This window comes from Engraulis encrasicolus, chromosome 8, assembly GCF_034702125.1.
Source record: "Engraulis encrasicolus isolate BLACKSEA-1 chromosome 8, IST_EnEncr_1.0, whole genome shotgun sequence".
NCBI classification, from domain to species: domain Eukaryota; kingdom Metazoa; phylum Chordata; class Actinopteri; order Clupeiformes; family Engraulidae; genus Engraulis; species Engraulis encrasicolus.
The window spans coordinates 12,015,108-12,029,575 of record NC_085864.1 but is presented as its reverse complement, the minus strand read 5'-3'; the positions used below and the strand labels follow the sequence as shown (position 1 = coordinate 12,029,575).

Sequence of the window (14,468 nt, the reverse complement as noted above, 5' to 3'; positions counted from 1 at the left end):
GTACTGAGGAAAGTTGCACTATGAGTCATTTAAAACCTACCCCATATTTTGAGTCTACCGAAATACTCCAAAGTAAATGAATGACAAGAAACAACAACCACTTAACATTAACTTAAGGAATAATGCATTAATAAAATAAAGTAAAAACATTAACTTCAGAAATGCAGGTCGGTAACGGCAGGTCGCGAGTGGGTAGCTAATAAATCTAGCTCCTCCCTGGCCTCGACCAGACAGCAGGACAGCCAGCCAGCGATCGTCTCCTGTACCCTTGAGAGAGACGATATGCCCAGCAGCCAAGCGCTCACTACGGGGGCTTAGGTAATTACTGTACCTGTGCAACTTTGGAGCCAAGCAGCTCACATAGTATATGATATACACTGTACACAAACGCACGCACACACGCACGCAAACATGCACACACACAGGCCCGCTGACAGCTTTGGCTGGGCCCAGGACAAAGACATCTGATAGGGCCCCGAATCCAGTCAATACAATGTAATGAAGATCCAATTCTGGGCCCCCTCTCCTCTCTCCCAGGGCCCGGGACAGCTGACTCCTTTGCCTCCCCCCCTGTTGGCTTCTCTGCACACACACACACACACACACACACACACACACACACACACACACACACACACACACACACACACACATGCACACACACACGCACACACGCACGCACACAAACACACACACACACACTGTACAGTATATGGTGATAGATTTTAGCGAGAGGATATCTTTCCTCCATTTGATTACAGTGTTCCTTTACCCTTGAGAGAGATGCCCAGAGGCTAAGCTATTCGCTACGGGGGCCCACGCAATTACTTTAGTAGAAAACACTGAAGTGCACTGAAAGGCTGATGCTGATAATAATAAAGTTTGTAATGCAGAGTTTACATTCATTGTTTTCCGCAAAGCACTTCTATATATGTTTATGAGTTTACACACCAGGGGGAATACTGTTGTGCAAACTGAAGACTGGCACAGATTTACGTGCACTATGGCCACTCAAAAACTTTGCTCAAAAACTGCAAGGACCATCACATACGCTAGTGCACCTCCTCATAAGTACAGTATATAGTATAAGTCCTTTGTATGATACATATCAATTATGATATGATGTACTATATATCTTCAGGTAGTTTTAGAACATGATTACCCGTCCACATTTATTGCACTCATTCTCCTTTCCTACCACAATGCCAATCAATTCCTTGCATTCTGATATGGTGTAGTTGGTATGCAAGTACTGTACATGTCAAGTGAAAGCGAAGTGACAGCCCAACTGGGAAACACCAACTCCCATTGTCATTGTGACACAGCACTCCACAGCACAAAGTGCTCACTGCATGCAGCAGGGGACAGCCCGTGCCAGGGGTTAGCCCCCAGTGGCGCCCCAAGGGAGCAGTGCAGTAGGACGGTACCATGCTCAGGAGTAGGATGGGGGAGAGCACTAGTCTGGAGGTGTTGGGAGTCAAACTGGCAACCTTTGGGTTACAAGTCTGATGCCCTAACTGCTTAGTGAATGACAAAAGACCAACAAAGGTCGGCGTCTGCGCCTTGAACTTAATACTCCTGTATTGCTTGGTGCGTGCACTCCCAAAAAGTAGTAATCACTCAAGATAATGGAGACATTGAGAATGGACTAGCTCCAAAACGTCTGTTTCTTCAGTTAACCTTAGACTTCTGTTGTTTAATTTCGGCTTTTTCACACAAGTCTTGTGTGCGCCTCCTTTTTCCCATTATCTTGAGCCCTAACTGCTTACCCATGACCCATCATGTGCAATGTAAATGACATTGATGCTGCTGGATTTCTTGGAGTAATTTAAATAGGGATAAGTACAGTATCTGTTCCTCACTAGACTAATACTAATTAGAGTGTCCTTGGTTCAGAGAGAGCTTGCTGCTACCGCATATTCAATATGCTCCAACCAATTCACCCATACAGCTGAGATAAACACTAGATGAGGTGATTAGTGAAATCACCCCTTTCGAGAGCAAAAGATGAGAAGAAGATAATAATCTAAGCTCAAGAAATGCAGTACATGTCAGTAATATTACCAATTCTCAGTTTGGCTGCTTTTAGTTCCATGATTATCCCCCAAACCTCACTCCTTAAAAACTAGTAACTACCCAATCCCTATGTTTAAATTGTTAGACTATCTTCTTTAACATGATTACACAAGTACTTTCCACACCTCGGTAGCCTACAGAGCTTCCATAAACAGTTCTAAGAGCCTCTCCATAGGGTCTGATAGCCCTATGCTACATCTTAAGTGATACCAATGGACTCTCCTGTTGCGACTGGAAACTCTGTAATGACTCTCATATCCACAGCACAGCTGCATTACTGTGGAATAAAAATTGTTTTTAGGATCAAACAGCATCATTTTTTTCCTTGCCCCTTTTTAATAGCATATCTCAGTCATATTTTTTTTCATTATTTGTCTTTGACCATTTGAAAAGTAACTAAAATATCAGTAGGGGCTTCATGAGGCAATCTTGCTAAGCTGCCTGACAATGTTAAGGTAGCTATTAACCCTCAGTAATCGCTGTGCTGAGGTGACATTTTCTTAGGCGTTGCATGGCACTCTCCCACACATCACATCACTCACTCACACCATACAGTCTCCATCACTCACACCCACGCCTCATCACTAACTCACTCACTTACTTATCTCTCTCTCTCTCTCTCTCTCTCTCTCTCTCTCTCTCTCTCTCTCTCTCTCTCTCTCTCTCTCTCTCTCTCTCACACACACACACACACACACACACACACACACACACACACACTCAGTCGAATGCAATACACTCACCTCAACTAACTCACACTGACACATGAACGCACGCACGCACGCACGCACGCGCTCACACACACACACACACACACACACACACACACACACACACACACACACACACACACACACACGGCCCCACTGACAGCTTTGCCTGGGCTCAGGACAAAGTCATCTGAAAAGTCCCCCTCACCCAATACATACAATGTAATAAGGACCAAATTCTGGCCCCCCCTTCGCCCTGGGCCTGGGACAACTGACCCCTTTGTCCTCGCCTGTCGGCTTCCCTGCACACACACACACACACACACACACACACACACACACACACACACACACACACACACACACACACACACACACACACACACACACACACACACACACACACACACACACACACACACACACACACACACACACACACAGCCAACCCTGAGTGGGAAGAAGGCCGTCACCTGTAGCCTGGCCGACGGCTCTGCAGTCACATGTTTCGGCGGATACTCCCATTTAAATGCATGAGGTGCCATTTGCACGCGCATAAAAAAGATTAAAGGGGATGATTTTGTTCTCTTTCTAGTTTTTTCTCTCCCTTTCTTCTTTTTGTGTATATCAGCGAGGAGCCCTACCTTTTTTTCCCCGCCCGTCGTCCATGCAAGGCAAGGAGAAAACGGAATAATAAATTGTTTCCATCATTAAAACATCAAGGATTCCGTTTCATTATGATGTTCAAAGGAAATAGACAATGTTGTTCCTCTATGAGAATTCATCTATCTCTGTCAGTCTCTTCACATGCACACATTGCACACGCACGCATGCACGCACGCACGCGCGGGCACCCACACCCACACAACTCTCTCTCGCTTTCCCTCTCTGTCTCTCTCCCTCTCTCTCTCTCTCTATCTCTTTCTTTATCTCTCTCTCTCTCTCTCTCTCTCTCTCTCTCTCTCTTTCTCTCTCTCTCTTCATAATAGATGGTCACAAAAACACCAGGAGGCTTCTAGTGCCACCCCACCCATCAACACACAAACACCTAAAAAAAAAGCTCGCGGGGGCTGTTCCAGAACAGGTTAGGAGTGTCAGGGAGGAGATGAGCGATGTCTGTGCTCCCCCCAGAGAATTCACTACCGCTGCACACATACATAAAGCACAGAGGCCGGAGGATAGGAGGCTATCGATTTAAGGAAAGAGAGAAAGAGAGACAGAAAAAACCCAGGAAAACAGAAGGGTTGGGCTGTCTCTAAGAGATGACCAGAGGAGAGCTGGAGCAGGAGAGAGGGGAGGGGAGAGAGGGAGCAGGAGAGAGAGGAAGGAGGAGAAAGATAGCAGACGAGAGGGAGCAGTAGATAGAGTAGAGGAGATGGGGAAGGAGAGATGAAGGAGGAGAGAAGGAGGAGAGAGAGGAAGGAGGAGAGAAGGAGGAGAAGAGAGAGGAAGAAAGAGAGAAGAGGAGAGCAGGAGCAGGGGAGAGGAAGGAGGAGAGAGTAAGGCTGAGAGAGGGAGGAGGAGAGTGGTAGCAGATGAACGGGAGCAGTAGAGAGAAAAGAAGATACATGGAAGGAGGAGACGGAGTAGGAAGGAGGAATTAGGAACGAGGAAGGAAGAAAAAGTGAAGAAGAGAGAAGGAGCAGGGGAGAGAAAGGAGGAGAGAGGAAAGACGATAGAGGAAGGAGGAGAGTGGTAGTAGATGAGAGGGAGCAGAGTGGAAGGAGGAGAGAGGGGAGAAGAAAAAGGGAAGAAGAGAGCAGGAGCAGGGGAGAGGAAGCAGTGGAGAGTGGGAAGGATGAGGATGGGGGGAGTAGGGGAGCGGAAGGATGTGGAAGGGAGGAAAGGCGCCCATAGAAGCTCTGAAAGGTTCCCGACTGTCCCTGGGTATTTGCGAAAGGTCACAGCTTTGTCTTGCACGCTTTCTAGAGTGCAGAGCGACCCCTCCACTGACCTCACACATACACACGTGGGCACTAACACATTACTTTCACACACGCACCCACGCACGCACGCACAGACGGATGCATGGACGGAGGCACGCACACATTCACGCACGCACGCACACACACACACATACACGCACGCACGTACGCACGCACGCACGCACGCACGCACGCACACACACACACATGCACACAACCAAACACACACTCACACACACACACGCACACACGCACGCACACACACACGCACGCACGCACGCACGCACAGTACTCGCCACCTCTCTTCTGCCCTCATCTGCTGTTACATTCACAGGCACAGATACATCACACATACACTCAGTCTAACGCAACACACTCACCTCACCTAACTCTTTCTCACACTCACATACCACACACACGCGCACGGAAACAGACACAAACACACACACACACGCACGCACGCACGCACGCACGCACGCACACACACACACACAGAGACAGACAGACAGACAGACAGACAGACAGACAGACAGACAGACAGACAGACAGACAGACAGACAGACAGACAGACAGACAGACAGACAGACAGACAGACAGACAGACAGACACACACACACACACACACACACACACACACACAGGCACACGCACACATACACACACAGAGACACACAGACACACGCACACATACACACACACACACACACCGCTACTTCTCCACTGATCTTTAATCTGACAGGGAGTCGTCAGATATTCCCTTGGCAGGCCTCTTGATCTGCCTCTTAAATACCACACAGCTATGCTTTGTGCCTAGTGTAGTAGACTAGGCGATGTGTTTTTAGACTCTGCTTTTGTGCTTTACCTCGCATCTGCTGCCAGTATAAATAATTCTTCACAAGAACAGCACCTTGGCGCGGGACATTCTGTAATAATAAAGCCAGCTATCGTTTTGATCATGAGGACGGAAGGACAAACGGAATAGCACGACAGCCAAAAACAAAGGAAAAGTGAAGCTGGAGTGGTCTCTGTTGGCTCCATGTGGTGCTACGCTATCATACACGGCTTTGCTAAGCTTCTTTGTCGTCAAACCACTCAGATATGACATGCGTGCAGGCATGTCGAAGGGAACATGTGCTAAAGACGGTTCAGGGTTTTTTGTGTTAAGTTTCATGCGCTTGGGATAGTGGTGAGGCTCAGCTTTCATTTTTGCCACTGCCAACTCTAAATGGTATTTTTTTTAAAACAAGCCTCTCCCTGTAGCCTTTTATCCTTACAAAAATAATTATATAAAATGTCAAATCTACCTCCTGCCTAGGATGCCCCACCTGTTAGTATGTCTCTATTCCCCTCTAGTGAGACCAAAGCAACACTTTCAGGATTTTTGTTAAGATATTTTGAGGGCTTTTTAAAAAAAAAAATTCAGACAGGACAGTAGGAGAGAGACAGGAGATGAGATGGGAGAGAGGAATGGGGAAGGCTCGGGAAAGGACCCAGGCCGCTGGTGTAGCAGTCCAGTGCCCAGCCACTTGAGCCACGGCTGAGCCACATTTTCATGATTTAGCTTCTGGTCCAACCTTGTAAGGAAGGAACTGATGAAGAATAAAGACAGACACTCATAGGGAAATGATATATACTAGACATTTGCAAAATGATTCACATGAGTACTATACGACTCTTGTATAGCAAGTATCCCATTTTGCATGTCCCTCATACATAATATAGGTATAGCATACACATTCTGTATATGCAACATATTAACATAGTAGAGGGCATGTAAATGCCTGCTTCGTATATTTGGTACAAATATGGCCCATATCTTATACAGTGTAAGATTTTGCAAGATGTCTGGCCATGTATGTTTTTTTTTAAATACATACTGTATCTTCCTATGGGTATCTTCTGAGATAACTAGTTTCAATACAATACAAAGGATGCAAAAGTGCAGTGTCTTCAAGGTCCACAAAAGATGCCCGGCGGCTCACAACGTGGCGCCTTCGACCGCCCTGACCTGAATGAATCAGATTCTTCACAGAGCTACCCAAGGGCTTAATGTAATACATCTCGGTAGCAGCCAAGTCATCAAGCACGGAGCTTTTGTTGTTTGTGCTTAGTTTGAATGCTAATGGAGAGCTGACATGAGTGCGTGGACTAACAACCATAAATTACTCTTGAGAAAACACGCGCACGCACACCACTCTGAATGTGACATTAGGACTGCCAAATAATTGCACTTCCTACTGATCTGATTGCACTTCTCACTGTTCATAGAAGTCCGTTCTGAGGTATTTGAGGCCCTAGGCATAGAGGGATGTTGGGCCCTAGTTTGCCTGCCTGGCCGTGACAGGCCTGTGTTCATATGCAGATTGTATGTAATTTGCCCATTTGTTTTGGCGAACACGCAACGACAATAAATAAGAGACGACATGACACAAAGAGCTTGGCAACAAAGATGTGCTACTGCTTTGAGTGGCACTGAAAGGCATTCATATTGTCTATGGGTCCACAGTGAAAGCTGATTCTATACTGTATATGGCACAATATATCATACCTGCATGATAAAAAGACTTTTGGAGCTGAAATTTGAAGACTGAAACAATTAAGCAACTGCCTTCTATGGCACAGCAGATCACACCATAGATGAATATATATTTTTGTCTGTGTAACAATCTCCTCAGCCGTTAGGTCACGGCTGCCCCTATGTTCTCTTGTGTGGAATAAAATGTTATCAATTGGCTTTTCTATAGTCAGAGGATATCCTTCTGTACGGATTTGATCCCCTTTTCCAATGCATCATTCATTGATTTATTGTACTATGGTTACTTTACATTCGTACTGTATACATCATAACACACCAGCGCCAATTAAAAAAGAACTTTTGTCCCCATGTCCTTTCCTCACCCACTAGAGCTTTGAAATCAATCAAATGTACTCCATAATTGACACGGCAAAGAGTACAAAGAGTAATTTTCAATCCTGTTGCTCGAAAATCATTAGACATCCTGTAATCGCTAAAGCTGGAGTGACATCAGGTCTTCTTTTCAACTCCATTCCAATTCAATTTCAATTTGCCGACATATGAGAAGCCCCAGTTCCCCCCTCTAAAAACCGATGAGATTAGACCCGTTTTGAGACATTTGTAAACTTCTTGAGACACTGATATGCACTCCAATCTTTCTACAGAACACTTCAAAAGGTTCATAAGGTTTTCTTTTTCTTCCATTCTGTTCTTTTCTTTTGTTGGGGCTGGTCTTTGGTTTGTGCTTGGAAAAAGGAAAACCTGGTGCTGCATTAATACCCAGATCATCAGTGCCACATTAGGCTGTAAATTTAGCAGACAGCGAGGCGAGGGAAAGAACAGCGTGGTGCGGAGAACAGGCACAGCGACGTGGTAGGTGATTTAAATGAACAAATTCTTTTTAACAAGACTCTAAAGATTTCGGTCACGCAGCACAAATTGCTAATGGGCACCTACTTTGCGGCGCCGCGTGCTATTGATTCAAGTTGTGACCCCTGGCCAATTATGGGATCGTTGCTCGAGCTGATAACCACCCATTTCAACCTCATCTAGACTAATCGTTCATCTTGATGGAAGCTGTGAAGACTTCAGCATGGAGACAGATGAGACCAAAATAACAAACACAGTCCCCACTTGCAGGGCCGGTTCTAGTCAGTTTGGTGCCCTAGGTGAGCACTCCCTTTCCTTTCCTTATTGTGCCTCAATTAAGAAATTGGCATCGGTAATCATAGCGTCATACATCTGATCAAGCACAGTTGATCTAGTCTCTATGGAGTAGGCCTACATAGTATATGGAGGGCCCAAAAATAATAATTCTCAGTGTAAAAGTTAATGATTTATTTGGCTTGATATTGTAATTCTTTGGGAACAATTCACCATCACTGTGGTGCGTAGACATTTGGCGCCCTAGGCAACCTCATCTGCCTATGCCGAACACCGTCCCTGTCCCCCTTGCTCTGTGCTCATGCACCATGCCCCAAATAAACACCCTCACAAGCCCCATGCTCATCCATACTTCCCTTCTCCTTGCACTCCAGCTGTGCTCCCCAATCTCTACACATACCATACACTTGAAATGTCCTTCCCGCTCATCACAACACACACGCTGACAGATAGGCACGCACACACGCCTCTATGCAGGCAGGCCAGACGGCAGGCAGGCACACACACACCATCCCACACCCTCATGACATAGTAGCTGCACCAACCAATGGATTTCTTCCTCTCACCCAACACCCCCTCCCAAAACGCTAAACATTGCCACACTGCCAAGCCCTCAGTCTCTCAACCACCCTGAATCCAACTGCACTCTCTAACCACACATGACAGCCACCACCTAACTCATAAACACTGCCCCAAACCACCCCCAGGTTTCCCTCTGACTCCAATTTCTATAGCTGTGTCAATACATCACGTCCTCCTACCCAATACCCCCTCGCATGCCATCAGCCTTCTCAGCTTCCCTTCAAGCACAAAGCAGCTGCGCTCAGTCTGTATCCACGTGTTAGTGCCACCTCTCTTCCCAATCGCAACACCACCACCCCCTGCTCCCACCCCACCTCCATTCTATCCTAGTTATGCAACCGCACTTTCCCCTAGCTCTTTACCAACACATTGCCTCCCCTACCAGGGCTGCTGACAGCTTTGACTAGTCCCAGGACAACATCATCTGAAAGGGCCCCCCATCCAAAACATTCAATGTAATAATGCCACCCCCCCCTCCACCCCTGTTGGCATCCTTGTCTAATGCCCACCATCCCCTCCCAACCCCTCAACACCTCCACAACTCCCTCAGTCCCCCACCAGCCGCCACACAAAACCCTCCCTCTCCTCCCTCGCCTCCCCCTGCCACAAAGCAACTGCACTCAGGGCAGATTGTTCCCAGCTTATGACGCTTCGCTCAGAAGTCATTTCTGAAATGAAAATCACCCTCCGGCGGCGTTCGTTCACAACAAGCCAGACTCAGGCTCAGGAGACGAGATTTATCTAGCCATTTGTCATGTGTCATCTCAGTGGAAAGGCTGCGCTTCAATTGTTCTGTTTCATTTGTGAGGCTAGGTGTTCTCGTCACGTCGCGTCGTCGGAGCCTCTGAGAGTGTTTCAATCTTGCAGCGATTAGTCATTGTGTCACTGGCGTCTCTCCACAAAGAGACGTGTTAATTTTGACAAACAATCGAGTCCATTTGACTTTCCCACTCGACATGACAAAGTTAAGGCTTTTGAGACGAGACATGACTAACATACCAGTCACTTAGAGAAGAATTGTAATAAAGGAAGATGAAAACCTGAGCAATGATTTTCATTCAAGTTTTATGTTTTGTCTTGTGCGGTATGTCTGAGAACATAAAGGCCCACACTGTGGCTAATAGGTAGAAAGGAGAGCTTTTGGTGAAGGATTTCAAAAGATAGTATTAGCACATTTCTCAGATAATAATTATTTCACAACTACTTAGCTTGTGATCTATTAATACTTCACACAGAAGCCCTTTGGCAGGCGGAATGGTCTTAAGCCTTTTGAAAGTGAGATGGCAGCACTATCGCATGTTGTGCTGCAGTATGTGTTCCCTGCAGTGTTTTGTTATGATTTATTCAGATCAAGGATTAGAAAGGCCATTGATTCTCAGCAGGATTGCGAGTCAAAGCGGGTGACTGAGCCATTCCTGGATATTCATATTACTGACACTAAGCCACTGAAGATTTGCTTTTGGGTATGACTTAAAAATAATTGCTTCAATTGAAGCTACCCAATTAATTCTCTTAATTATAGACTGCAATATGATCTAGTGAAACTTGAAGTGCTTTGTTGCAAAATGCCGTACATCCATTTTGGAAAATCTTGTGAAATTGTCAATTTTTATATTGGGGCCTTCCATTGCTTTGCATTGAAAAATGTATTTTATATACCGTATATAGGTTTATAACATATTTCCTCAAAATATTTGAATGGCAAGAATGCACACATAGATGATAGAACTTCTGAATAGTCATTTCCAATTATAAAATGCCAAAGTCAAAAATGGTGGACACATCATTTTGCAACGAAACGCCTCACTTTTTTAATATACATATACTTTATTCAATGTCAATTCCATTTGTTGCTGTTGATGAGAAGAAAATTGTACCTGTTCTGTACCCTAGTTTGGCACCAACGTACAAATCTTCAAAAAGGCATTTTATTAATCTTCTTATGAAGTCTTGTTTCAAAACTATCTCGTTCTAGTTAGAGATTCCTAATGCTCACACCTACAGTACTTTCCATTTAATAAGTATTCTTTTTTAAAATCTACAGTCTCATCTTTCTTGGAAGCGAAGTTTGGGTACAATCCCTTTCCAGATATCATCCAAACACATTGGCATCCCCCCTTTTCTTGTTATAGATCAAATAGTGCTCAGTTGGATAAGCCAACACTTTATAATTCCTTGGAGACATTTTCCTCATCCGTGACTCTGAATCATTTGTCTGTCCTAACTTCTTGTTCCCTGTTGTTGCACTTTCTCTGTGATTACTGTCGGACTGAGATTTCTTCCACTCTTCGATCATTCCTCATTATTATTATAAGCATTGATGATGACCTACATGTACTTTTAACAATTCTGCAAGTAGTGCGAAGAGGAGTCAAAAGAGCTATGGTGTATGCAGCTGGACTTCTTTCGAAGCTTTTGCGGCGTCACAATTTAAGCTCCAAAAGAATTCCAACTGCTTACAACTAAGTGCTATCGACCCAGTTCAACTTAATAAAAGTTCTATCGACTGCTTTCACAAGGATGAAGGAGAATCTTCACAGACTTTTGCTTAAGCTTTAATGGTCGACAAGGCATTTGGTCTAGAGATGTGCACATTTTATACATGGTTGGAGGAGCCCACATGCTTTATGAACACTGTGCAGCACTGTACTGCACTGGGTGTTACTGACAGTGCATTTTGTGTTGCTAGCCTAGCCTAGTGTTGCTAGTCAATAGAAAAGCACTCCTAGCCTATCTCTGGCAGGCACCTGCAAACTTAAGTCATAATAATACCATGAACATAATACCACACTATTAACATTACAACATTATACTGTCTATGGCATATGATAGCTTGTACACAAGTAAACACAGCATATGTTGCTATTAAACATCTCCATATAGTTTACAACAGAAGATAGCATCTATGTACAATAAGCCATTGTAGGCTACCATGTGATATACAGTATTAATATTACCCTATGTAGACTGTGCAAACCAACGTGACCTATCTGTTACTGACATTCATAAAGTAGGCACCCGTAATAAAATTACGCTGTGATGTCTCTCTCATGTCTGCAATAAGAAAGGGAAGAAAGGGTATGCCGTCAGCGAAGATCCTGCCTGAATTCTTCACAGTCTTGACTTGTACTGACTTCCACTGGTCTAATCCTATTTTCGTGTCACAGTCGAAAGTCAAAAGCCAGACACGGAGCATTAAAGTGACACACGAGCACACACTGACACACCCAGGGACCAACACACACGCATGCATGCACGAGCGCGCGCGCGCACACACACACACACACACACACACACACACACACACACACACACACACACACACACACACACACACACTCGCAAGCACACACACACAGACACAGACACAGACACACACACACACACACACACACACACACACACACACACACACACACACACACACACACACACACACACACACACACACACACACACACACACACACACACAGACACACACACACACACACACACACACACTGACACATAAATACACTGGCGCACACACACACACAGTGATTGCATTTGACATGACACAGAAAAGCCTTGCATTTCTTTGAGGGACTGACACACTCTCATTCTATCTCTCCCTGTCTCTCCCTATCTCGTTTCCTCTGACATGACACAACAAAGCTTCGGTGAGAGGTTCTCTCCTGCTCTTTTCTTCTTGTCCTTTTCATGTCTTTTCTTCACGCTGTTTTTTTTCTCTCTCTCTCTCTTTCTCTCTCTCTCTCTCTCTCTGTCCCACTCTTTCGCACTTGTGAACACATAGACAAACACAAACACACGCACGCACACACACACACACACACACACACACACACACACACACACACACACACACACACACACACACACACACACACACACACACACACACACACACACACACACACACACACACACAGGGATGAGCCCTTAAGCCCTTCTGTCAGATTCACCGTACCCACTATCACCACCTATACCTTTCCCATCCCCCACACCCCACCTCCACCCCCATCCACCTGGCCAGGCGGTCAATACCTTTCACCACAAAGACAGCCAGAACCAAAGAGAGCCTTCCACATGACATACAGTAAGAGGAGTCCTTAAACCTTTTACAAGATGCTCAGCCCAACCCCCCAAAACCCTTCAATTCAACCTCAGACCATGCCCCTGTGCCTCACCATCCAGCCTACCTGAAAGTCTCTTGTGTGCTCCATGGGCGGTTCAAGACAGGGGCCAGGGTGGGCCAAGGTAAGGCAAGGCAAGTTTATTTATATAGCGCATTTCATACACAGGTGCAACTCAATGTGCTTCACAAAGTTAACAAATGTAAATGAAAGGAAAACAGGGAAGAAAGAAGGAAATGAATTAGAGTCAAAAAACATTTAAAACATTAAGATAAAACATAAGGTAAAAATAATAATAACATAAAACATAAATACACTGTAGATTTCTTCCTGGCCTCTGTTGTGGCCCCTGTGCTGAACAGCCAATGACTGCAACATGATCTACATTTTTGTATATTATATATTCATAACATTAAAAATGTATCTCTTTTGCCCGTTTATGTGACCCCCTGAAAAAATAATGGCCCAACCTTGGCCCCCCTGGTAATTTTAGTCTAGAACCACCCATGGTATGCTCCCCGCCGTGGTCCTAAGCAGCCCAACTGGGCAGGAAACCCCAACCCTGACCCTGGTCCTTACCTTGCACGATGAGGAAGACCTGTGAGGTGCGGGCCCTCTCCTTGGTCTGGATGGAGCAGGTGTACTGGCCCTCGTCCCACACGTCCACCTTCTGGATGCGCAGGCTGTACTCCAGCTGGCCCTTGGTGACCAGCTCCACGCGCGGGTCCAGGGACCACTTGTCCCGGCCCGCGAAGATGATGTTGGAGCGGTTCAGCCAGGCCACCTTGGACACCTTGTCGTCCACGTAGCACCTGCAACGGGAAGGAGAAACAGCATACGGTCAGGGCTTCACTACATACAAGACCTTATTGTTAAGGCAGCCATCTTCACAACAGACATCTACCACAATGGACACCTTGTCGTCCACGTAGCACCTGTAATGGGAGCAAGTAACAACGTACAGTACAGTCAGGGTTTAACCAAAACACATTACATGACATGACATTACATTAGACTTATCTGAGGCTTTTATTCAAAGCGACTTAGAGATATTGGAGGGTATTGGTTACAGTCCATGGATCAGTTTGGGGGTTAGTTGCCTTGCTCAAGGACACTTCAGCCATGGAGGGAGGTAGGGACTGGTAAGGGTAGGGATTGAACCTCAAGCTCTGTGATCTACAGTCAAAGTCCTCCACAGCTGCACACTCTATTGTTAAGGCAGGCCACTTCACCACCATCTCGACAATAGACATCTACCACCATGGAGACCTTGTCAACCACATGCTGTAAACGAAATACCAAAAACAACACTGATAACATTTTAATGTAATTTTACTTCCAGATGTGTAGGGGGGAAATAC

The 14,468-nt window shown here is 45.5% G+C and overlaps 1 protein-coding gene across 1 annotated transcript in view; it reads right to left on the bottom strand.

Annotated features, from left to right (window-relative positions):
• The window catches only part of lsamp (limbic system associated membrane protein), a 247,328-nt gene that overhangs the window by 75,619 nt on the left and 157,241 nt on the right, over positions 1-14,468 (bottom strand). Inside the window, exon 2 of the mRNA XM_063204977.1 lies at positions 13,687-13,919. Coding sequence (XP_063061047.1) covers positions 13,687-13,919 — 233 coding nt within the window. The remainder of the gene's footprint in view (positions 1-13,686; positions 13,920-14,468) is intronic.